A 24,565-nucleotide genomic window follows, 5' to 3' on the forward strand; every position below is an offset into this window, starting at 1 on the left:
TATTTCTGTCCTCATCAGAAAGTTGTAGCTGACCTCATGAACCAGATCCAGGAGCTAAGAACATCAGTCTGTGAGAAAACAGAAACTATAGACACCCTGAAAGAAGAACTGAAGGACATAAATGTAAGTTCGGTCACCAACAAGATGTTAAATTTGAGCATGAGACACATCACAGACTTTTCAAGAGATTAACAGATGCTCCACCAGAAAAAAAGATTCTGTGGTCAAATAAGTTTAGAAATTCTAGTTAAATAAAGCTCAACAGGTTTGTGTGTTTGTAGGATTCGCAGAGTCATTATTACGGAAGTGTGTAGTGTGTATCTCCGGGAGACAATGTAGGCTGCAGTGTTTCTCAGGTTTCACTGATCTGGGACAGTGTTCTCTGTGCACTGTTTGGGAATTGCCAGTATAAACTGGATAAGAAACAGGCTGGTTGCTGGCCATGCCAGTTAAGGCAAGTGTGGTGTTCTTTAGTGACTTTGAGGAAAAAGTAACACAGTAGCACATTGTAGTTAAGTTCAGAGACATTAATAATTTAGAAAGTGAGTTTGTTTCCCCAATATTGGATATAATATCATTTCCTAAAGTTAATTACTTATTTTGTCAGCATGTATCTGAGTTCAGTGTTGATGCTTTTCTCCTCTGGGTCAAGGCGATGTCTTTTGTCACTCCTCCTCACTCCTCTGCTCTACAGGGAGCTTGCTGCACTCCATGTTTATTTCTGAAGGCAGTAGATGACAAACCCGATGTTTTTTTCACTGATACTTAGAGGACTTTTCCATTTCTCTTCACTATTGATGCACTTATTCTTCTATTCCTTCAGTCAGCAAGTATTTATTGAATTACCTTGTGTTAATCTTGTCATCACCTTGGAACCCAGACTCATTCTTGTTATTTTAATCTAGAAACAAACAGGTAATAAAACAGCTCTTATAGCATGACTTTCTTTTCTACAGTGCAAATACAACTCTGCTTTGGTTGACAGAGAAGAGAGCAGAGTGTTGATCAAGAAGCAGGAAGTGGATATTCTGGATCTGAAAGAAACCCTTAGGCTGAGAATACTTTCTGAGGACATAGAGGTAGGTATTAACGCATCACAGCTTGTTTGCTTTATTACTTGTCAATATGTGTGTCATGCGCTTCCGTGTGAAGAGACCACCAAACAGGCTTTGTGTGAGCAATACAGCTTTTTCATCACCTGGGTGCAGGCGGGCTGAGTCCGAAAAGAGAGTCAGTCAAAGGAGATAAGGGTGGGGCCATTTTATAGGATTTGGGTAGGTAAAGGAAAATTATAGTCAAAGAGGATTTATTCTCTCGCGGGCAGGAGTGGGGGTCACAAGGTGCTCAGTGGGGGAGCTTTTTGAGCCAGGATGAGCCAGGAAAAGGAATTTCACAAGGTAATGTCATCACTTAAGGCAAGGACCAGCCATTTTCACTTCTTTTGTGGTGGAATGTCATCAGTTAAGGCAGGTGAGGGCATTTTCACTTCTTTTGTGATTCTTCAGTTACTTCAGGCCATCTGGTTCTATACGTGCAAGTCACATCTGGGCGTATACTTGCGGTGGCTTGGCTTGGGCTCAGAGGCCTGACAATGTGTATTTGTGTGTGGAAGTTATTAATGAATGAATACAGGATTTTTAAAGAAATAATCCTTATACAGCTGATGTTCCTCAAGGCACTTCACTACACAGGCTCACTCTACCTCTACCTCACTGCCTGCACCTCATGCTGCCACCCTGACTGCTTGCTGTGCCTGAGACACTCCACACACGTTCACGCTGCCAAGCTTCCCACTCTGGCAATCTTATACATATGCTGTCTCCTCTGGGGAGATAGTATTTATATACTACTAATGTATTATTGTATAATGTATAATGATACAAGTAGTCATGTATAATAAGTTCATCAAAATTATTATATTTTATCTTGCTGATCTATTTTCCGTCATTTTTGCTGACGCCACTTCCTAGAGTTAACTTCCTATAACTGACCCCTGTGAGGGGAACAGAGTGGAAACCACATTTAATTGGATGCAGTGGTAGTAGCAGACAGCAGAAAAGGGCTGTTTAAATAGGCTGATCTCAGGGTTGTCTTTTGCATTTTAGCTAAGGTTAAGTTTTACTTTTGTTTTTGTTGATGTAAATTTATCTTTTTAAAAATTAAGCAGTACAGGTTAATTTGTAACTTACAGCTAAAGGAAGTTTTTTTGTTGATGATGATGTAAACTTATCTTTTTAAAAATTTGTATATAAGCTAGGAGCAATATGGATTTTCTCCCAGCCCTTCCTATTTCTCAGCTACCCCCACGTTATCAGTTTCTTAACTTTCAAGAGATATTTTAAGCAATCCTATATACTTTTAGCCTTACTTTTTTTCCACACAGATGATAACCTATTGTATAAACTGTTCTGTATTTGCTTTAGAAATAAAGGGGTTTTGGCTAACCTATGCTACCCATGAAACAAATTCAACAAATATTGAATCTACCTACTATACAACCTGTACGCGACCTGGCATTTGGGAATGGAAAGATGATTGAAAAACACTGTTACTTACATCAAAGCTGCATTCTAACTTAAGAGATATGTGTAATATGATGTAATAACCTGGGGGCACAGAAAAGGGAGGGAGGGGAGTAATTCTGCCAGGGGAAATTCTAAAGACCTACTCAGAAGAGAGAGTATTTATACAAAACTTTGCCAGAGAGGGAAGCTTGGTAGTGTGAATGTGTGTGGAGTGTCCCAAGCACAGCAAGCAGTCAGGGTGGCCAACACGAGGTCCTGGCAGTGAAGTGGAGGCAGACTGAGCCTGTGTAGTGAAGTGTCTTGAGGAACATCAGCTGTATCTTTTAGGAAACCAAAACTGCATAGACATTGAACCCAGGCAGAGGGTCATGAGGTCTGAGCCAAGAAATGCTAGTGGGGATAGGGGGTGAGATAGAGTTGGGAAGTGTTTCAGAGCTACAGGTAACAGTTGTTGGTGTCCAGTCGGATATGTATCATGAAGGGAAGAAGTAGTCAGAGTGGGCACCAAGCTTTCTAGCCTAGGACTGAATGGTTCTGTGCACATTTCAGATGGAAAGAATAGAGGCCCACGGAAAGTTAATGAGATGCATTTATACATACCAGTTTTGAATTTTAAGGACCTGTGGGGATAGATATCCAAGATGGCTATTCCCAGTAATTTGTATTTATATCTTGCTACATCGCAGAAAGGATTTGAAGCTGCTAACGTACATAAGATATAAGATTAAAATAGGCCGGGTGCGGTGGCTCACACCTGTAATCCCAGCATTTTGGGAGACCAAGGCAGGTGGATCACTTGAGGTCAGGAGTGCCAGACCAGCCTGGCCAACATGGTGAAACCCCATCCCTACCAAAAATACCAAAATTGGCTGGGTGTGGTGGTGCGTGCATGTAATCACAGCTATTCAGGAGGCCGAGGCAGGAAAATGGTTTGAACTCAGGAGGCAGAGGTTGCAGTGAGCTGCGATCATGCCACTGCATTCTAGCCTGGGCAACAGATCAAGACTCCATCTCAAAAAAAAAAAAAAAAAAAAAAAAAAAGATTAAAGTAGACAACTAAAATTAGAATAAAAGGAAAGTAAGGGTAGAACAGTAACAAGTTATTAAGAGCACAGGCTATGGAGTTAGAATTCTAACTGTGTGACCTTGGGGAAGTTAAATTTCTCCCTGTACTTCATTTGCCATATCTGTAGAGATAACAGTACTTCCTACTGCGTTAGGCAGTGGTCCTCAGCCTTTTTGGCACCAGGGACCAGTTTAGTGGAAGACAATTTTTCCTTAGACCAGGAGGGTGAGGGGGGCTGGTTTCTGGATGATTCAAGCACATTACATTTACTGTGTACTTTATTTCTATTATTATTTTTACATTGTAATATATAATAAAATAATTATACAACTCACTGTAATGTAGAATCAGTGGGAGCCCTGAGCTTGTTTTCCTGCAACTAGATGGTCCTATCCAGGGGTGATGGGAAATAGTGACAGATCAGCAGGCATTAGATTCTCAAAAGGAGTGCCCAACCAAGATCCCTGGCACGCAGTTTGCAATAGAGTTAATGCTTCTGTGAGAATCTGATGCTGCCACTGATTTGACAGGAGATGGAGCTCAGGCAATAATGCGAGCAATGGGGAACAGCTGTAAATACAGATGAAGCTGTGCTCGCTTTCCTCCTGCTGTGCAGCCCGGTTCCTAACAAGCCACAGACTGGTACCAGTCTTTGGCCTGGGGGCTGGGGGCCCCTGGCATAAGGTGTTGTAAAGATGAACTGAGGTAATATATGGAAAGTGCTTAGAACTGTGTCTGGCTCCTTGTAACTGCTCAGTATGTGTTAGCTGGAAATAGTTTTAGCAAGCCAATTGAAAAGTTAGTACACAGAAGCCACAACCTAGAGTCCCCTACAAAGTATAAGATGATGGGCTAAAAATTCAGTTTTGTACTGACTATTGACAAAGTAAAAAGGGAAATCTAGCTGTTTGAGTGGGAGTAGATAAATAATGAAAACTCATACCGTTTTACCTAAAAGCTTTTCCTTCCTTCCTCGCTTTCTCTCTTTTTTCTTCTTAAAAATAAAATGTGACTATGAATATTATATTTAGATTTAAATATCACATTTTAGATTCATACATTTTAGATTCAAGTGGAATTGACCCTATACACAGCTAATTCACATTCCCTTTGTACTTATCTTCAGTCTTTATTAGCTAAAATTTAGTTTTATGGCTATGTTTTGTGAATTGTTCAATATATTCAAATTGTTCATATATCACTGTTTTTCAACAATATGAGTATTTAGCTAATGCAGTAAAATGGAAATACTAAGTGGGATACAAATATTATAAAAACTGAGAGACAGTGACTGTTATTTGCAGATGGTCATGAGTGTCTACATGGAAACTCCAAAATACTGTCTGAATATCTATTAGAATATTGAGTTTAGTAATCAGTTATAAATTAGTCTTCAAAATAATATTTACTCTATGCCATTAATAACCATTTAACAATATAGTGGAACTAAAAAATTCCATTCACAAAAACAACCAAAAGTATTAAAACCTTAGGAGAGAATTTATAACAACTGTTAAGGACATAAAATTTCCCTAAGGGATGTTAAAACAAATTGAATATTAAAGAAAGAATAGCTTTATTGGGGCCTGGGCACCGTGGCTCACGCCTGTAATCTCAGCACTTTGGGAGGCCGAGGCAGGTGGATCACAAGGTCAGGAGATCGAGACCATCCTGGTTAACACGGTGAAACCCCGTCTCTACTAAAAATACAAAAAAAAAAAAAAAAAAATTAGCTGGGCGTGGTGGCATGTGCCTGTAGTCCCAGCTACTCAGGAAGCTGAGGTAGGAGAATCGCTTGAACCCAGGAGGCAGAGGTTGCAGTGAGCCGAGATCGCACCACTGCACTCCAGCTAGGGTGACAGAGCGATACTCTGTCTCAAAAAATAATAATAATAAATAGCTTTATTGTAGATTATTATAATATATAATATGTTATAATACTATATATTATATTAAATAACCAGTTTAAAAACATAACAGGAGCTTTTAAAAATTCTCTTTCACAGAAATAATATAGGTCGGGCACGGTGGCTCACGCCTGTAATCCCAGCACTTTGGGAGGCCGAGGCGGGCAGATCACGAGGTCAGGAGATCGAGACCACAGTGAAACCCCATCTCTACTAAAAACACAAAACATTAGCCGGGCGTGGTGGTGGGCACCTGTAGTCCTAGCTACTCGGGAGGCTGAGGCAGGAGAATGGCGTGAACCCGGGCGGCGGAGCTTGCAGTGAGCCGAGATCGCACCACTGCACTCCAGCCTGGGCGACAAAGCGAGACTCCGTCTCAAAAAAAGAAATAATATAGCATATCAAAATCTTAGGGAGACTATTTGACAATTGTTAAGAACATAAAAGTTTCCCAGCAACATGAAAAGAGACTTCAATAAAAGGATCTAAAGGGAGACTTGGACAGGAAGACCCTGTCGTTTTAAAAACAGAAATTTATGTAATTCCACTTCAAATTCCAATTTATTTATTTTGTAATTCCACTTCAAATTTCAATTTATTAGTGATGTGATCATGACTCACTGCAGCCTTGAACTCCTGGGCTTGAGTGATCCTGCCACCTCAGCCTCCCAAGTAGCTAGGACTACATGTGCACCACCATGCTTGGATAATTTTTGGTATTTTTTTGTAGAGACGAAGTTTCACTATGATGCCCACACTGATTTCAAACTCCTAAACCCAAGTGATCCTCCCCTGTCTCAGCTTCCCAAAGTGCTAGGATTACAGGTGTGAGCCACCATGCCTGGCCTCAAATCCCAATATAAAAAACTGATGATTTTAAAGTTCCTTTGAAAAAAATACACAAGATTTACCAACAAAACTTAGAAAAACAATAATGCAGAGAGATTTGGAAGCTAATAAATGGTAACCATATCCAGTGTTGGACTAATGATAGAGAGATCATTGCAAAACTTTGAACATCCACAAATAGACAGCAGTGAATATGAAGGAATTTAGTGTAATGGTAAAGGAAGTATTTCTCAACAGTGAAGAAAGAGTGGGTTTAGTCAATATATGTGTTGGGAAAATTGTCTGACCAATTTGTAAAGATATGAAAGCCAAAACAATTCTTACATGGATTAGAGTTCTGTACAAATGACATCATAGAAGTACTAGAAAATAAAAATACAAGCCAAGCATGGTAACACACGCCTGTAGTCCCAGCTACTCAGGAGGCTGACGTGGGAGGATTGCTTGAGTCCAGTAGTTCAAGTCCAGCGTGGGTAATGTTGCAAGAGCCCCCATCTCTAAAAAAACAAAAGGAGGGATGGGCACGGTGACTCACACCTGTAATCCCAGTAATTTGGGAGGCCAAGGCAGGTGGATCACTTGAGGCCAGGAGCTCAAGACCAGCCTGCCCAGCATGATAAAACCCCATCTCTACTAAAAATACAAAAAATTAGAAAAATTAGCCAGGTGTGGTGGTGTACACCTGTAATCCCAACTACCCAGGAGGCTGAGGCCTGAAAATCACTTGAATCTGGGAGGTGGAGGTTACAGTTAGATGAGATCACGCCGCTGCACTACATCTGGGCAACAGAGCAAGACTCTGTCTAAAAAAATAAATATTTTTTTTTTTCAGGAGAAGAAAAACACAAATACATAAAAAAATCTTGAGATTATGTGACTCTTTGAAAATATCTTGATATAAAGGTTAGAACCCATAAGGGAAGATTATACAATATTAAAAACAAAAATTCTAACAACAGACAGGGGGAAAATATTTGCAACTGATGACAAAGTATTTTACCACTGCAATTTATCCTTCATGAGAAGGATAGAAACACGGCTGGTGGAAAATGGACATAAGTAGCTCCCCAAAGAGGGAATATAGTGGCACCAATACCTCTTTGGAATCAGAGACATGCAAATGTTCCTGAAACACCAGGAGTTCAGCCTAGGTCTGGTTGCTTACCACACAGAAAGCCAATCACTGAGTCAAGGAGTATTGCCAGTGAAGAAGACTTTAAATGGGTGCCATAGCCAAGATAGGAGATCAGTCTCAAATCCTTCTCCCTGACTGACTAAAATTGGGAGTTTATATAGCAAGAAAGGTAACCATGTGTGGGAAAACAGGAATTAGGGAGGGGTAAGGAAGAGGAGTTGGTTAACAGGAAACAGGTTGTCAGGCAGCCGTGACAGGTGAGGGGCCTGGCATCTCAGTTGTCCAGTTGCCATAATCTGGTAAGTTTCAGTTCCTTGATTTTGTCTGGGATGCCTGATGGTTTGTTCCCTGAGAAAGGAACTCAGATAAGACAAATGTAACTTTCTTAAGTTTTAAGACTGGGAGGGCCAATTTCTATGTTTATTCAAAAGAAACCATAAACATCAGTCCTAGGGGAGAGTTGGGCCAGTTTCACAAATTAAAATAAGAGCTATTTTCTAATCTTATAACTGGTAAAGTTTAAGACCCAAGGAAGATGTGCAGACAAGGATGATTACTCAAATTTCTGGAGGAGTTTATGTTCAGCCTTTGGGGAGGTAGTCTGGTAATACATAGCCTTATACTTTTTACATATCCTTTGAGTTTGCACTTTTAAAAATTCAGCCTAAAGAAATAATCTAGATATAAGAATAAAGTACACAGAATAGTGAAAAATTCATATCAACCAAAATATTTAGTGATGGATTAAATTGTGGTACATCCATAAGATGAAATGGAGTCCACACAATGAAAAGAGTGAGTACATGCAAAAATGTTTCTGATGTGTCAAGTTTTTTAAAAGTGCGTGTTTATATGTATGTATATCTATGTGTGTATATCCATGTATATGTACACATACATTTATATGTGTGTGTATATATATATGTACACACACACCTGCATACATACATGTACATTTGGAAAGGAAAAGAAGGATAAGCAGTATCTGCTCTAATTTGGGAGGAATTACATATACTGTGTACATAGAAATTATGTATGCAACCTATAGGACTTATAATTTTCTGTGCCACTTTCCACAAAGCTACTTCCTGAAACTTTGATGGTCTATGACAATGAATCACAATCTGGTGCAAACTGCCCACCCCCTCCCCAACTGGCTGATGGAGGCTCATCTTTACAGCTATTTACTTTCTAGTATTTAAAGGACTAGAGTCAATTGGTGAGACAAGTAACCAAGAGACCTTTGAATCCTTCCCAGGAGAGAGAGATTGGCTTTGAGATCCTGGGGGTGAGGGGAGAGTGCAATTAAACCTCAAACCTAGAGTGCAGTTAAACCTCAATTGGGATACCTATATAAGTTTACTGTAATAATGTTAATGTCTATACCTGTTCATCTAAATATTAACGGATTACTTTGTCTAAGAATGGATTAGCACGCAAGCAAAAGAAATAGGTTTTCACATAAAACTTCCTTAGTCTGTTAAAAGTTGCACATAGTAATGATTTGGGAATCCTTATTGGAGTACCACAATTAAGAAACTGTGGTGATTGCCTCCTAATAGAGGGATATGCTCTGTGAGGACCTGGCTCATGCCACTGAGCAGCTGAACATGCTCACAGAGGCCTCAAAAAAACACTCGGTGCTGCTGCAGTCTGCCCAGGAAGAACTGACCAAGAAGGAGGCCCTGATTCAGGAACTTCAGCACAAGGTAAGATGCACACAGGTGTCACTCAAGATAGGACACAGCAGGCCAAGCGCAGTGGCTCACTCCTGTAATCCCAGCACTTTGGGAGGCCAAGGCAGGTGGACCACTTGAAGTCAGGAGTTTGAGAGCAGTCTGGCCAACATGGTGACTTGAAACCCTGTCCCTACTAAAAATAGAAAAGTTAGCCGGGCATGGTGGCGCTCGCCTGTAATCTCAGCTACTTGGGAGACTGGGCCACAAGAATTGCTTGAACCTGGGAGGTGGAGGTTGCAGTAAGCCGAGATTGCACCACTGTACTCCAGCCTGGGTGACAGAGTGAGACCCTGTCTCAAAAAAAAAAAAAAAAAGATGGAGGACAGGAGGAATCCACAGTTGAGGTTGTCATGACATTCCTGCATTGGTCAACTTCTCCATGTACAAAGGGGAGGCTAATGGAGTGTCCTCACCTGGACTGAGACTTGCTCAGCTGCCTCCCACCCACCTTAGGTCCTTGACACATGGTAGCCAGTTCTAACCACTCTGATGAGGTTATGCCTGACTTTTATCATATTTTTGGTGGTGGTGGTTGTCATTTTTTATTTTGTATTTTTCTCAGATGACCGTTTTGTTACTTGTGAAACTTGGATCATTTTTAAAAGTATAAATAAATTTGTGAGAAAAAAGGAGATGGGGCCAGGCGCGGTGGCTCACGCCTGTAATCCCAGCACTTTGGGAGGCCGAGGCAGTGGATCACAAGGTCAGGAGATCGAGACCATCCTGGCTAACACGGTGAAACCCAGTCTCTACTAAAAATACAAAAAATTAGCCGGGCGTGGTGGCGAGTGCCTGTAGTCCCAACTACTCGGGAAGGCTGAGGCAGGAGAATGGTGTGAACCCGGGAGGCAGAGCTTGCAGTGAGCCGAGATTGCGTCACTGCACTCCAGCCTGGGCAACAGAGCGAGACTCCATCTCAAAAAAAAAAAAAAAAAAAAGAAAAGGAGATGATTGGGTTATAGTAGCAACCAAGTTAGATTTCACAATTACTTTTAAAAATATCATAGGTTTATTTTAATATCTTACTGCTTTTCAAATTATTGATCAAGTTCTGAAAAAAATAATGTAAATACAGCAGATTTCCATATGCCATGGGAAGAAACCACAATTACTTTTGCACCAACCTAATAACTGTAATCACCATGCCCTGCAGTAGATCTCCAAAAGGTATTCCTCCTGTCTAACTGAAACTATACCCTTTGACCAACATCTCCCATTGATGATTCATGTCTCCTTCCACCCCTCACTTCCTCCCCCAGACTCTGGTACTCTCTATTTCAATGAGTTCAACTTTTTTTGATTCCACATATAAATGAGATTATGTGGTATTTGTCTTTCTGTGTTGGCTTATTTTACTTGGAACAATGTCCTTCAGGTTCATCCATGTTGTGACAAATGACAGAATTTGCTTCCTTTTTAAGGCTAAGTAGTATTTCATTGTGTATGTATATAGCACATTTTCTTTACCCATTCTCCTGTCAGTAGACAGTTAACTTGAGTCCATAGCTTGGCTATTATGAATAATGTTTCAGAGAACATGGGAGTGCCGCTGTCTCTTCAACAGACTGATTTTAATTCCTTTGGATATATATCCAGAGGTGGGACTGCCGGATCATACGGTAGTTCTATTTTTAGTTTGTTGAGGAACTTCCATACTATTTTTCACAATGGCTGTGCTAATTTACATTCCCAACAGTATACAAGGATTCCCTTTTCTCCACAAACTCACCAACACTTATCTTTCATCTTGTTGATGATAGCCATCCCTATCAGGTGTGAAGTGATATCTCATTGTGGTTTTCATTTGCATTTCCCTGATGATTGGTGATGAGAAGTTTGTCTTTTCTATTTAGAACATGTACTCTATATTTCTTTCTAAGTTGTAACCTTGTATCTGTTCAATTTTCCCAGCTAAACCAAAAGAAAGAGGAAGTAGAACAGAAAAAGAATGAATATAACTTCAAAATGAGGCAACTAGAACATGTGATGGATTCTGCTGCTGAGGATCCCCAGGTACTTTTCAGAAAAAGAATATTTCAGGAGGAAGAAACAGTTTTGTAAATGATAAAAATCTGGAAATTACGAAGACCATACCTTTGTCTTTTTAAAGAAAAAGATTTTCACTAATACCCTCTGTCTGCTTTTTACTTGATGAAACTACCAGTCTTTTATTTCCTTGGAAAAGAATTAGAATAATAAGCTAAATAGCTGGAATTTTTTTTTTTTTTTTTTTTTTTTTTTTTGGCAGATGGAGTCTTGCTCTGTCACCCAGGCTGGAGTGCAGTGGCATGATCTCGGCTCGCTGCAACCTCCGTCTCCCAGGTTCAAGCAATTCTCCTGCCTCAGCCTCCCAAGTAGCTGGGACTACAGGCACACGCAGCCACACCTGGCTAATTTTTTTTTCAGTATTTTAGTAGCGACAGGGTTTCACTGTGTTGCCCAGGCTAGTCTTGAACTTCTGAGCTTAGTCAGTCCGCCCACCTCGGCCTCCCAAAGTGCTAGGATTACAGATGTGAGCCACCATGCCCAGCCATAGCTAGAATATTTTTTTATGTGCTTGACATTTACATTTAAAAGAAATCGTTATGATATCACTTAATCGGATATTTGGATGAGATGTGATTTTATTTTAGAGCCCTAAAACACCACCTCACTTTCAAACACATTTGGCAAAACTCCTGGAAACACAAGAACAAGAGATAGAAGATGGAAGAGCCTCTAAGACTTCTTTGGAACACCTTGTAACAAAGCTAAATGAAGACAGAGAAGTCAAAAATGCTGAAATCCTCAGAATGAAGGTAACTGGATTTTTTTTTTTTTTTTTTACAGTAAATTTAATTCTTTTTAAAGAGATCAAGTCTCACTATGTTGCCCAGGCTGGGCTCAAGTGATCCATCTGCCTCAGCCACCCAGTATCTGGCACTATAGGTATATGCCACCATGCCCAGCCAGTAAATTTAATTTTTTTTTTTTTTTTTTTTTTTTGAGACGGAGTCTCCCTCTGTCACCCAGGGTGGAATGCAGTGGCACGATCTTGGCTCACTGCAAGCTCCGCCTCCCAGGTTCACAGCATTCTCCTGCCTCAGCCTCCCGAGTAGCTAGGACTGCAGGCGTCTGCCACCATATTCCGCTAATTTTTTGTATTTTTTAGTAGAGTCAGGGTTTCACTATGTTAGCCAGGATGGTCTCGATCTCCTGACCTCATGATCTGCCCTCCTCAGCCTCCCAAAGTGCTGGGATTACAGGCGTGAGCCACCGCGCCCGGCCAATGTAATTTTTTAAACTAAGCAGCATCCTCCTGGTTACTGAAGATACAAAAGGCACAGAACTGAAGGGTAGACAGAGAAAAGAAAAGTATTCCTTCTACCCCTGATACTAATCCACCTACTTTGCTGTCCCTGGAGGCTCCCAGGGTAGCCCCTTTCTTTTAGAGCTTTTTAGTGCATACATAACCACATCTCTAAGCATTCTCTCTTGCCCCATTTGGTTTTTACACAATGGTACCATATACAGGTTGTGCCAGCTATGCTGTCATCGGGAATGAAAGTGAGAGCATGTTTCCTTAAACCTCACCTCATGGTGCTATCTGAATTTCGGATCTCTGTCCATTTAATAGCTAAAGCATGCTATTTCAGTGTAGTCTAAAATTTATATTTTTCTTAAGAGTAAAATTGAGCATCTTGTTTTTCTGTTTCTGTGAAAAATATCCATTACCCATTTTTCTATCGTTGGACTTTTTCTTATTGATTCATAGGCATTTTTATATATTAGAGAGATTTCTTTCAGTCTCTGATAAATTTAAAATACTTTCTTGTTTTCCATTTTTTAAAGTTCCCTCATAGTGTTTTTACCCAGTTACTTGGTGGTATGTTGTCCGAATAGTGGGGCGTGCACATGGCTCAGGGGTGGGCCCATGGAGGAGTCTCTGGGTAGGTGTGTAGGTGCATGGGGGTAGGGAGGATGTGATGCTCCACAGAAGATAGCATTTATTCTGTGAGGTCATTGCTCTGCAGGGAGTTTTTGTTTAGGAACACAAATTGTTCACTTTAACCAAGGGATATATATAAAGATAGCACTTATCTTGAGTTTTGTTATTCAGGGAGAGGATTATGCCTGATCTTTTTATTTAGGGCAGTTCTTAGTATGCTATCTCAGGAATGTGGCTGTTATCCAGATTGGCGTGATCTTGAAACTTAAAAGAAATTGGGTCAGGTGAAACGAAATCAGATAATAGGCAAGTAAATCCAAAAGGATATTCCTTGCAGACAAGTATTTATTTCTTCCAGATAGCTATGCTCATGATTTTCAAGTTAGGATGCAATTAAGTATTTTGAGGGATGAGCTGTGATATCAATGTTTTGTTTGTTTTAATTAGAATCTACCTAATAGAATCGAATGTTGAGAATATTTTTCAATGTAGAGATTTTTGTCATCTTTATTCACAAAAGAATTTTAATATTTAATGAACTCTGTGATATTGATTTTAAAAATCTGTGTTCAAGACACTGTGGATGTGATCATCACTTACCATTCTAGGCCTCCAATAGCTTGTCACAGTCTGCTTTTCATGTAGCCATACCCAGTGCAGTGTCTCTGCATAGGAACGTAAGAGGAATACCTGTCTCAGTGGTGGCCTTGGGGAGCTAAATGAAACCTACTGTAATGTGTTTTTTGAAAATATACGATTTGATATGTTATTAGGAGCAGTTGTGTGAAATGGAAAACCTACGCCTGGAAAGTCAGCAGTTAAGAGAGAAAAACTGGCTCCTGCAAGGTCAGCTGGATGATATTAAAAGACAAAAGGACAACAGGTGAGAAAGAACCACGAGAACTCTATGGACTAAATCTTGGCCTGACTGTGTGGAGTTAAATGAGGTTGGAATTGGTTTCACAGGTTTCCCAAGGTGTACAATGTTTCTCACTAATTCAGGAGATGTTCTTTTGGTTGATTTTGAGTCAGGTCTGATCTGTTCACCTTTGCATTGCTCTGCAGTGCGTTTTTGGCATTGTTGCATTTGTTTTAAAGCGATTGAAATGAATTTAAAACGTGAAATACTTAAACCAAACTACTTATATTTTGAAAAAATATTTTTTAAGGAATAAATAATATCGACAAGGTTCAAGAAGCCTTGCAGAGAAAGGGAGAATTCCCTACTAGTTGGTTTTGCTTCGTAACTCATGGTCCAGGAAAAGCTCCTGGGCAGGACAAGAAGGATATCCTTAGCATTTTATAGAGGAGCATTCGCTTGGGTTTAGACATCTCTCTGAGCATGTTTTGGCTTCAGGTAAGGCAGTTTTGTAGTTGCATTTGCCAATATATTTGCATAGTGTCGGGGCAGCCATATATCCAGACTTCTATCTTGTCTTTGACTTAAAAATACGATTTTTGACGTATTTTTTACCTTCTTAGTATTTCACTTTCCTTACCAGTAAAATGAGGAAAATGATAATTTTCTCACGAGGAGTTTTAAAGATTAAAAATTACATGTATAAAGTGCCAGTTACAGTGCTTGGTAGCAGGCGTCAGTCAATGAAAGGCAGGTATTAAGTACACAAGGTAGCATTATGATTCTGCCTATTACAACTTTCTGAGTGAGGGTTTGGAGATGATAGTGGCCTGTAAAATTATGCAAGAAGTTGAATTGAATCGAAGTGGGATCTCCGAGATAGAAGCCCTTACCGAATTCCACTGACTGCTGTCCATGCTGTTGCCAGAACGTCTGTGACAGAGAAGCTTGTGCACTCCTGCAGCTCCCTGGCCCTGTGCAGAAACATCCCTGATACACAATGTTCAAAACCTAAATGAGGCAGTAGAGATTTGAGGATGGTAATGGTGGCTATGCTAAAATCTCTTCTGAAATGATTCTCTTCAAATTTTAGTGAGCATCAGAGATCTTAATTCAGTAGGGCTAGAGCGAAGCCCAGAATTCTGCATTTTAATAAGCAACTGCCTCCCTTTGTAGGTGATTCTGATGCAGGTAGTCCACAGTCTGCTCACCTAGCTTTCATATGCTCCACATATGTCCAATTATATTAAAGAAAAGCCTTATATTTAGTATACTGTCTTTTATCAAGAGCTACTGTGAGCATAGAACATAGAACATTTCCGGATCATTTGTAAAATGAAAATTAAAAATACCGTATTTCAGAGATACATCATGAGCTTACTACTTTTGCCCATGGATGCCACTAAGGACGCATCGTTCAAGTCTCTTCCCACTACCAACATGTCTAAGTCAGAGTCTCTTAAATAGCCCAAATAGCTACAGAAGCTCTTCATCAGATGACTGAGCTTTGAAACAACCAATAAGCGTCTGGGGAGCCATTCTGAGTAGTGAGGAAAGCTCATGGGTTATATGGCAGTGAGAGACCCGAACACCAAGCATTTGGTTTGTCACAGATGGCACTGTGGAGGAGGTGGATGCAGCCATAAATCAAGGCCACACAAGGCAGATAAAAGAGTTGTGAAACCAAAAGAGGGATGTCAAGAAAAGAGTCTCAAAGACCAGGTGCCTGGTTAACCGTAAAAAAGATATTTGTTGATGGCATCACAGAAGACACTGAAGAACATCACCTAAGAGATTATTGTGAAGGTACGAGAAAACAGGAGTGGTTGAAATCATGACTGACTGAGGCAATGGCAAAAAGAGGAGCTTTACTTTTTTTACCTTTGAGGACAGTCATGACTCTGGGTAAGATTGTCTCTCAGAAATACCGTAAAGTACATAGCCACTACCATGAAGTATGGAAAACCATGTTGAAGAAAGAAATGGTTAGTACTTGAGCCAGCCAGAGAGATCAGAGTGGTTCTGGCAACTTTGGTGGTGGTCATGGAGGTGGTTTTGGTGGGAGTAACAACTTTGGTCATGAAGGAAAAATTTCACTGGTAATGGTAGCTTTGGAGGCAGCCGTATTGGTGGATATGCAGGCAGGAGAGATGGCTATAATGGATTTAGTAATGATGGAAGCAGTTTTGGAGATGGTGGGAACTACAACAATTTTGGTAATTACAACAACCAATCTTCAATTTTGACCCCGTGAAGAGAAGAAACTTTGGAGGCAGAAACTCTGGCCCCTGTGGTGGCTGAGGCTACTATGTTGCCAAACCATCGAGCCAAGGTGGCTAAGGCATGTGAAAGTTGCCAGTACCAAAATGGAGTCACTTATGTCAAAACCCTAACAAAGTGGAGTCAGGAGGCCATAAAGAAGTTCTCACTGCACATGCCTATAATATACCTTATCACAAGAAATTCCTGCAGGTCCCACATGCCCCACTTCTGCACTCCCCCTGCAACAGAGCTTATCACAGGAATTTTTCAAGCTTGCAGTAGTTCAGACAAGCCGCCAGCACCAGGACAGTTACTCAGCAACAGCCAGCTCCACCAATGAACAAACACCAACTCCTGCAGTGAGCTTCTGTGACCTGTGAGCTTTATTTCAAGCTTTATTTCATGAATTTCTCTTTGTCTTTAAAAGCTTTCCCTTTCCCCAACTCCCCTGGATACACCAATGGCCCGTCATAGCTTGCATACCCTGCAATTGCAATCCCTCTGCTATTCCTAGATAAGCCTGTTTGTTCTAAAGAGCCTGTCTTTCTGAGTTTCTTTTTACGTTGACAGGCAGTTCCAGTAGCAGCAATAGCTATGGCAGTGGCAGAAGGTTTTAATTAATGCCAGGAAACAAAGCTTAGCAGGAGCGTAGAGCCAGAGAAGTGACAGGGAAACTACAGGTTACAACAGATTTGTGAACTCAGCCAAGCACAGTTGGTAGCAGGGCCTACCTGCTACAAAGAAGATATGTTTTAGACAATACTCAGGTGTATGGGTAAAAAACTCAAGGACCGTATTTGTGATTAATTGTATAACAGGTTATTTTAGTTTCTGTTCTGTGGAAAGTGTAAAGCAGTCTTAACAAAGAGTTTTAATGTGGTTTTTTTTTTTCCTTTGCACTCATCCTGTTGATTGCCAAATGTCATAGGTCTGATCATGATGTTCAATAAATGTCTTTTAAAAAAAATTTTTTTTTCTTTTTTTGAGACGAAGCCTCACTCTGTCACCCAGGCTGGAGTGTAGTGGCACGATCTCAGCTCACTCCAACCTCCGCCTCCCAGGTTCACGCCATTCTCCTGCCTCAGCCTCCCGAGTAGCTGAGACTACAGGCGCCCACCACCATGCCTGGCTAATATTTTGTATGTTTAGTAGAGACGAGGTTTCACTGTGTTAGCCAGGATGGTCTCAATCTCCTGACCTCGTGATCTGCCTACCTCGGCCTCCCACAGTGCTGGGATTACAGGCGTGAGCCACTGCGCCTGGCCTAAAAAATGTTTTTCACTGGGTGTGGTGGCTCATGCCTGTAATCCTAGCACTTTGAGAGGCTGAGGCAGGCAGATCATTGGAGGTTGGGATTTTGAGACCAGCCTGGCCAACATGCCAGGCCAACATGCACTCCAGCCTGGGACAGAGTAGGACACCGTCTCAAAAAAAAAAAAAAAAGTTTTTCATTTCATAGCTTCACGTCCCTTATATATAAAAGAGCTACTCAGAGCCTTCTTTGTGAAAAATTAGAGAAAGGGCAAACTATAGCTCAGGGGCCAAATTCAGCTCTCAACCTGTTTTGTAAATAAAGCTTTATTGAGACATAGTCACACCTTATCATTTTAATATTGTCATGGCTGCTTTTGCACTACAGTAGCCAAGTTGAATAGCTGTGGCAGAGACCGCATGCCTCCCAAAGCCTAAAATATTTACTGTCTGGTTCTTGACAGAAGACATTTGCCAATCCTTGGATTAGTGGACAGAAAACACATCTTTCCTTAATGATTTGGGGTGAATTCTTCATTGAGGACTCATTACCATTTGTGTCTAGGCTGCCAGATTTGTTAAGGAAAAGAAACCTCACTGTAGTTCTGTTTTGTTTCAAGAAATGGTCTTTTACTCACCAGTGAGAGAGAGATTCCTAGAGAAGCCTACAGCATTCAGGAAGGTTCTCCAAGGAGGGAGGGAGGGATGACTCTCTGGTCCAGGGGCTGCACACAGACACTTAACTTATTATCCTCACCTGGTCAGGCTCACAGAGATAGATGTATTATCTAGAATGTGATTTCCTTACTTTATATATTGGAACATTCCTTTTCCATGAAGACATTATCTGGTGCTTGGGACATCTGGCCCTGGTGTCCACATACATGGAAAGGCAGAGTGGTTATCTGAAAATGTCAACTGACTATGGAACCTGAGCAAAAGTAGACTCAAGGGCTCTACCAGCCTGAGGCCAGAGCGACCCTCCCTACCCAAAATGTGCCCCCTCCCAGCTGATCACATTCATACCAGCCTCGTGGCCCTTTCTTTTAGCCCCCTTTTGTTCACATTCGGTCTTCAGATGTTACCACTTTCAACTAAGTTTCTACTGTATTTGACTTTCAACCAATCCTTGATTATATTTCCCACCTCTGCTCATGTTGCTTTTGTACTGGGAGGAATCCTGAGTTCTGGGGGGAATCCTGAGTTCTGGGGAAGTGCCTTATTTCATCCCCATGTGTCAATCACATTTATCAACTGTATTGACTTGACCCAATCACAATAGAGTTAGCCTTTCTTTGCACACCTTGGCATTGCTGCATATAATAGATTTGAATTTGAAATTGATACTTGAATATATTTAGCAGTGTTTTCCTGTGCCTCCTCCCCACCCCTGTTAATCTATGCAGTGATCAGAATCATCCAGACAATCAACAGCTGAAGAATGAACAAGAAGAAAGTATCAAAGAAAGACTTGCAAAAGTAAGATTTTTTTAATATATGATAGTTTCTTCTTATCTGAGCAATGCTTTTATAGTTAGTATTTATGGTTATATATTTTAGAAATCATTTTACTATTGAAATTCCTGTCTTTTCTGCGTTCCCACTGTTTAGCTTGATATTTACCATCAGTATTTAGACACAGCTGAGAATTAAGAATTTGTCTTCATGCCTAGATAGTAAGCCTGCTGCTCAGCATACACACATATAATTCTCCATTTAGAAGCAAGTACCAAGGCCTGTTTGAAGCCTTAGAGGGCGTAGGGCTTGAAGTCTTGGAAATAGGTACTTCCTTTATGTATGTGTAGCTGGGATTGTGGAAAAGGATATTGGTTTGATTTTATTCACAGGAAGGAGAATAGGCTGGTTCCTTTCTATCTTTTTAAAGCAATGTTATTTAAGAACCTAAGCCATCTTTTTATTTTCTTTTTTTATATCTTCTTATAGAGTAAAATAGTTGAAGAAATGCTGAAAATGAAAGCAGAGTAAGTGTACTATTTTGTAATTCAAATTATTGATCATCTTTTCCTTATTCTCCTCTAAAGGAATGATATACCACAAGGTAGGTAACTTCTTTCCTTCTGCAGTAATAAGTGAATTTAATAGATGTTTACAAATTTTTTTTAATACCATTTGCTAAAGGGATTTCTCATGTGAAGCCACTTCAAAAGAAATCTTAAAAAAATAAATAGCAGGAAAAGCTTAGCTTTCCTTGAGGAATTGATGGGTCTTTTCCTCATGGACAATGAGAACAATATAACTACCAGGTGTCCCTTTTCACTTCTGCTTCTGGATTCCTCTGATTTAAAACCTGAGGCCCTCTGAGACCCAAAGATCAATACTCTGATTTCTTCTGGTCTAGACCTTGGGTCTCTTTATGTTTCCTAAAGCCGTGAGTTTAATTTATTCATACAGTTTTCATATTAATTTATGTAGCCTTATAAATGGCTTCAGTCTTTGATGAACAAGGTGTACTATATTTTCCGTAAAATTCAAACTAAGTAAGCTGGTTGGCATTAACACAAACAAAACAACATTAGAGAGCTATTGGGCTTTTTCTGGGTAGGTACTCCTCAATAGGGATAGAGATCTTCAAACATTTTTGCTTATCATACTGATAGATTTTGAGACATCATATACCCTCCTGCATATTTTTGAAGTTGACTTTATATCTAAAATTTTTCATTATAAGTTTAAATTGTTACAAAGAATAGACATTCTGGGATATACAATATAGTGACATTGGAAAATAAAGCTGTTAGCTGGGCGCAGTAGCTCATGCCCTTTGGGAGGCTGAGGCAGGTGGATTGCTTGAGCTTAGGAGTTTGAGATCAGCCTGGGCAACATGGTTAAACCCTGTCTCTATTTCTAAAATATTTTTTTAAATAAATTTTTTTAAAAAGAGAAAAGAAAATAAAGCTCTTGCCATTCTTTTAAATGTATTTAACTAATTTGCTGCTTTCTGTTTAAAAAATACATGAACAAATTTCTAAGTCTAAAATTTTATGTTTTTCCTTTGTAATTGAATTTCCTTTCTACACCCTGCAGGATTTTATATTGATTTAATATATTTTCTGGAAAATTTTTTTATTGATAACCCCATCATACTACTTAACAATAAAATATATGTATGTACATACATACACACACACAAATTGACAGTAATTTGTAGAAACTTATTTTAATCATATGACTTTGTTATATTTCCAATTGAGTTCACATTACAATTATTAATCAATGTGCCCTAAATTTACTGGAAATTTTTATAAATAATTATTAGGGAAAATTTTAGTGGAAATGCATCTCTTAATGTATTTTAACCTAATGCTTTTTCTTCAGTCAACTCATTTTTCTGTTGTACTCAAATGAGACAGGATTCAGCATCAACTCTATTCCTATTTTCTGCTTTTATGGATTTAAATGCTGAGAAATCTTGTTCACATAGTTAAGTAAATGGCAATGGAAGGAGTTTTGATAGGGTACTATCTTCCAATTATTTGAACTTTATGCAAGTAAATATGTCAAAAATTACATGGTGATTTACCATCAAAAATTCTTTTTAATGATCAGCTGACAAAGACCACCCAATTTATGAAAGATTTGTTACCCAATCATTGAGTCATTTGCTTCATAGAATCAGAGTATACATAGGAAAACAGCCTTTTCACCTGTGTATGAGCCATTCAGAGTCCAGCTCCTAGCTAATTAGTGGTAAAGCAAAGTCAGAAACCCAGATTATTTACAGGATTTTTGAGAATCCAGCTAGTTAGTTTAATTACAGCTATTTTAGAACTAATATCTATTCGAGGTCTTCTAGCAAAAAGAGTAAAAGCTATTTAACTTGTTGTATAATTTATTTCATAGTCTGGTAACCAAGAGTCTTCATGATATGCTGTCTCTGGAACATACAGCAAGCCAGACTTCACTGCGGGCAAGTGAAGCACGCTTCAGCAAACGGCATGCACTGTTTTATCAATCCCAGCCTACGACAGCAATTTTAAATGTTATGTTATCCATATATTTGTGAAGATGCTTTAAAAAGTAATGGGGAACCAATACGAAGCCAACAATGAATTGGGAGAGCATCAGTGCCCCTTCTCCCAACACCGTCCTTCTGAGATCCACAGAATGTAGTCCAAAAACAACTTGCCTAGAAATTAGCTGGGCCTTAGTGTATTAAATTTTGTGTATTATATCATTTCAGTAATCAACAGCTAGAAATTAGCTGGCCTTGAATGGTGTAATAATACATCATTTCAACAGTCAACATTACATTTCATGAGCATTATAAAATAAAAAACAGGCCTGGCACAGTGGTTCACACCTGTAGTCCCAGCATTTTGGGAGACCAAGGAGAAGAGGATTGCTTGAGGCCATGAGTTTGAGACCAGCCTGGGCAACATAGCAAGACTCCATCTCTATGGATAATTTTTAAAACATTAGCCAAGCATAGTGGTGCATGCCAGTAGTCCTAGATACTCCAAAGGCTGGAGCAGGAAGATTGCTTGAGCCCAGGAGTTGGAGGCTGCAGTGAGCTATGATGGTGCCAGCATACTCTAGCCTGGGCAGCAGAGCGAGACCTTGTCCCTAAGGCAGGGGGTGCGGGGGGGTGGGGGAAGCCATTTGTTTCGGAAAATTTACAGGATTCAGACCATTTTATAAAGTCAGTGAAATGTATATGAAGTGTATAAATTCTAAACAACACATCCTTGAAGAAATGACTGGTGTCCTACTGTCTGAGGACCAGTTTCTGAAATCAGAAATGATCAAGATAGGGGATGCTGAATAAACCATGCAGATTATAATAATACTTAAATTACATTTGCCCCAAGTGGGCTGAACCTAAACAATTTTATTCTAAATTTTTATTGTTTAGAAAATGCTTTGAGGAGTTTTCCAAAATGAAAGTCTTGGGTAAAACAAAACCAAAAAAAGCATATCTGATATGTAACACTTACTGTCTTCTTTTGCCATCAGCAGAGGAGGGCTAAAGATTAGTAATACTTTCAAATCAAAATTCTGACCTTGAAGGACACATATCTAACTGGAGCACTATTTTATGATTATGTTTCTTTCAAATACTATAAAGTGATACCTATTCTTACAGCCTAGAAGAAGTCCAAAGTGCCCTTTACAACAAAGAGATGGAATGCCTTAGAATGACTGAAGAAGTTGAACGAACCAGAACTTTGGAGTCTAAAGCATTCCAGGAAAAAGAACAACTGAGATCGAAGCTGGAAGAAATGTATGAAGAAAGGGAGAGAACATCCCAGGTGTGCTAGTGTGTTGGTTTTTTCATGATACTTAGAACACTCAAATGAATAGAACTAATTAGCGTAAAACTCACTTCTATGATTGGGTGTCCTTAGTTCAGAGTTGCTTTATTGTATGAAGAGTTGTGAGGCCATGAAAGCTGGGATTCTGGACTCTCTGACTTCCTGTGCTCCTGGAAGGCAAGAAATAATGTAACTTTAAAAGAAAAATTGAGCCCTACTTCTAATTTTTCCCTCCTTGGATTTGATTACCTGCAGGAGACGGAAATGTTAAGGAAGCAGGTGGAGTGTCTTGCTGAGGAAAATGGAAAGTTGGTAGGTCACCAAAACTTGCATCAGAAGATTCAGTACGTAGTGCGACTAAAGAAGGAAAATGTCAGGCTTGCTGAGGTAAACCTAAAAATTGTTCTGAATAAATTATGTCTGGTTTAAAAATGATTATTTTATTAAAACCAAATTAAAACTTAATTATTGAATCAGTTAACTTCTTCAGGGAGCTTCCTGAATTCAAAAAAAAAAAAAGTGTTCATCATTGCTATTCTGAGCCTAATTCAATCAGTTACATTTTCATAGACAGCAGATTCTTGTTAAATGTTTAGTTTGCACATGGAAAATTCCAGTCTTAATTTGAAATATGCACTTAATGAATGCCAAAAAAAAACAAAAAGCACACTTCCTGTAATAATTAGAGCCTTATTTTTTTTCCTTTTTGTTTTTTAAAAATTACTTAGGAGACAGAAAAGTTGCGTGCTGAAAATGTATTTTTAAAAGAAAAGAAAAGAAGTGAATCATGAGGATTCCGGTCAACTACCTAGGCATCACCTTGTTTGAAGATGTTTCTTCTCTTTTACAAGTAAGACCTACTCTTGGCCACTTAGGAGAGCTGTATTAACGGACCTTAATTATTAAATGTGTGTAAGGTGGTGGTGGCTGAACCTCAAGTTTCTGATGAACATTCTGCATCCATATACAGCCTGCATCAGTCAGCAGTCTGCTAATAAGTGGCCCACTTCGAGGCTTTGAATCAACTGTAAGAGAAAACCTTTTGTCTTTGTAAAAATAAAAGCCTGTAGCTAAGGTTTACAGTGGACGTTAGCCAGATCATTTTCTTCTTAGATTATGCCATAATCTCCTTTGATTCTTATGGAAGTTCTAACAATATATGGTGGTTCCAACACCTGCAGTGAGTTTAATGACTGACTTAGTAGCAGGTACAAGAAGCAAACTTGTTAATATAGATTATTTTTGTATTCTTACTTTAGGTATTTTCTTGAGCATTTTCCATGACTGTAAATAAAGCCATTTTTTAAGATAATAGTTAAAGTGACTTACATTGTTCATTCTGTTGTTCATTGAACACATACTTAATGAACACCTACAATATGCCACGCACTAATCATCAGTGAACAAAGCAAATAAAATCTTGCCCTCAAGAAACTTCTATGTATCGGGCCTTCTTTCTTTTTTATTGAGACAAGTATTCCGTTTTATGGATATGCTACACTATCCATTCACCAGTTGATGGCTACTTGAATTGTTTCCAGTTTAGGACTATTATAAATAATGGAGCTATAAATGTTCATGTATAAGTCATGGTGTGGACATATGTTTCATATCTCTTGAGCACATGCCTAGGAGTAGAATTACTGGGTTATCTGAAAAGCATGTCTTTACTTTTGAAGACATTGCCTGTTTTACAAATTTACCATTTAGGTATACCATTTTACATTTCTACCAACAGTGTATTCCAGTTTCTCCACATTTTCACCAACAC

General features: G+C 39.4%; 1 protein-coding gene across 3 annotated transcripts in view; it reads left to right on the forward strand.

The window, feature by feature from the left end:
• Positions 1–24,228, forward strand: part of KIF15 (kinesin family member 15) — a 97,337-nt gene extending 73,109 nt beyond the window's left edge. Inside the window, exons 25-35 of one of the 3 annotated variants that reach the window (XM_005546857.5) lie at positions 19–123; positions 957–1,079; positions 9,045–9,191; positions 11,133–11,234; positions 11,855–12,019; positions 13,923–14,032; positions 18,928–19,000; positions 19,466–19,503; positions 22,626–22,791; positions 23,050–23,181; positions 23,523–24,228. In XM_005546857.5, coding sequence (XP_005546914.1) covers positions 19–123; positions 957–1,079; positions 9,045–9,191; positions 11,133–11,234; positions 11,855–12,019; positions 13,923–14,032; positions 18,928–19,000; positions 19,466–19,503; positions 22,626–22,791; positions 23,050–23,181; positions 23,523–23,585 — 1,224 coding nt within the window. In that variant the 3' untranslated portion in view covers positions 23,586–24,228. Of the gene's footprint in view, positions 1–18; positions 124–956; positions 1,080–9,044; positions 9,192–11,132; positions 11,235–11,854; positions 12,020–13,922; positions 14,033–15,621; positions 15,822–18,927; positions 19,001–19,465; positions 19,504–22,625; positions 22,792–23,049; positions 23,182–23,522 lie in introns of those variants that run through there. The other 2 variants (XM_045386390.3, XM_065540486.2) reach the window with 2 other exon arrangements.
• The last annotated feature ends 337 nt before the right edge of the window (positions 24,229–24,565 follow it).

The sequence above is a fragment of the Macaca fascicularis genome, chromosome 2 (assembly GCF_037993035.2).
Source record: "Macaca fascicularis isolate 582-1 chromosome 2, T2T-MFA8v1.1".
Classification (NCBI taxonomy): Eukaryota; Metazoa; Chordata; class Mammalia; order Primates; family Cercopithecidae; genus Macaca; species Macaca fascicularis.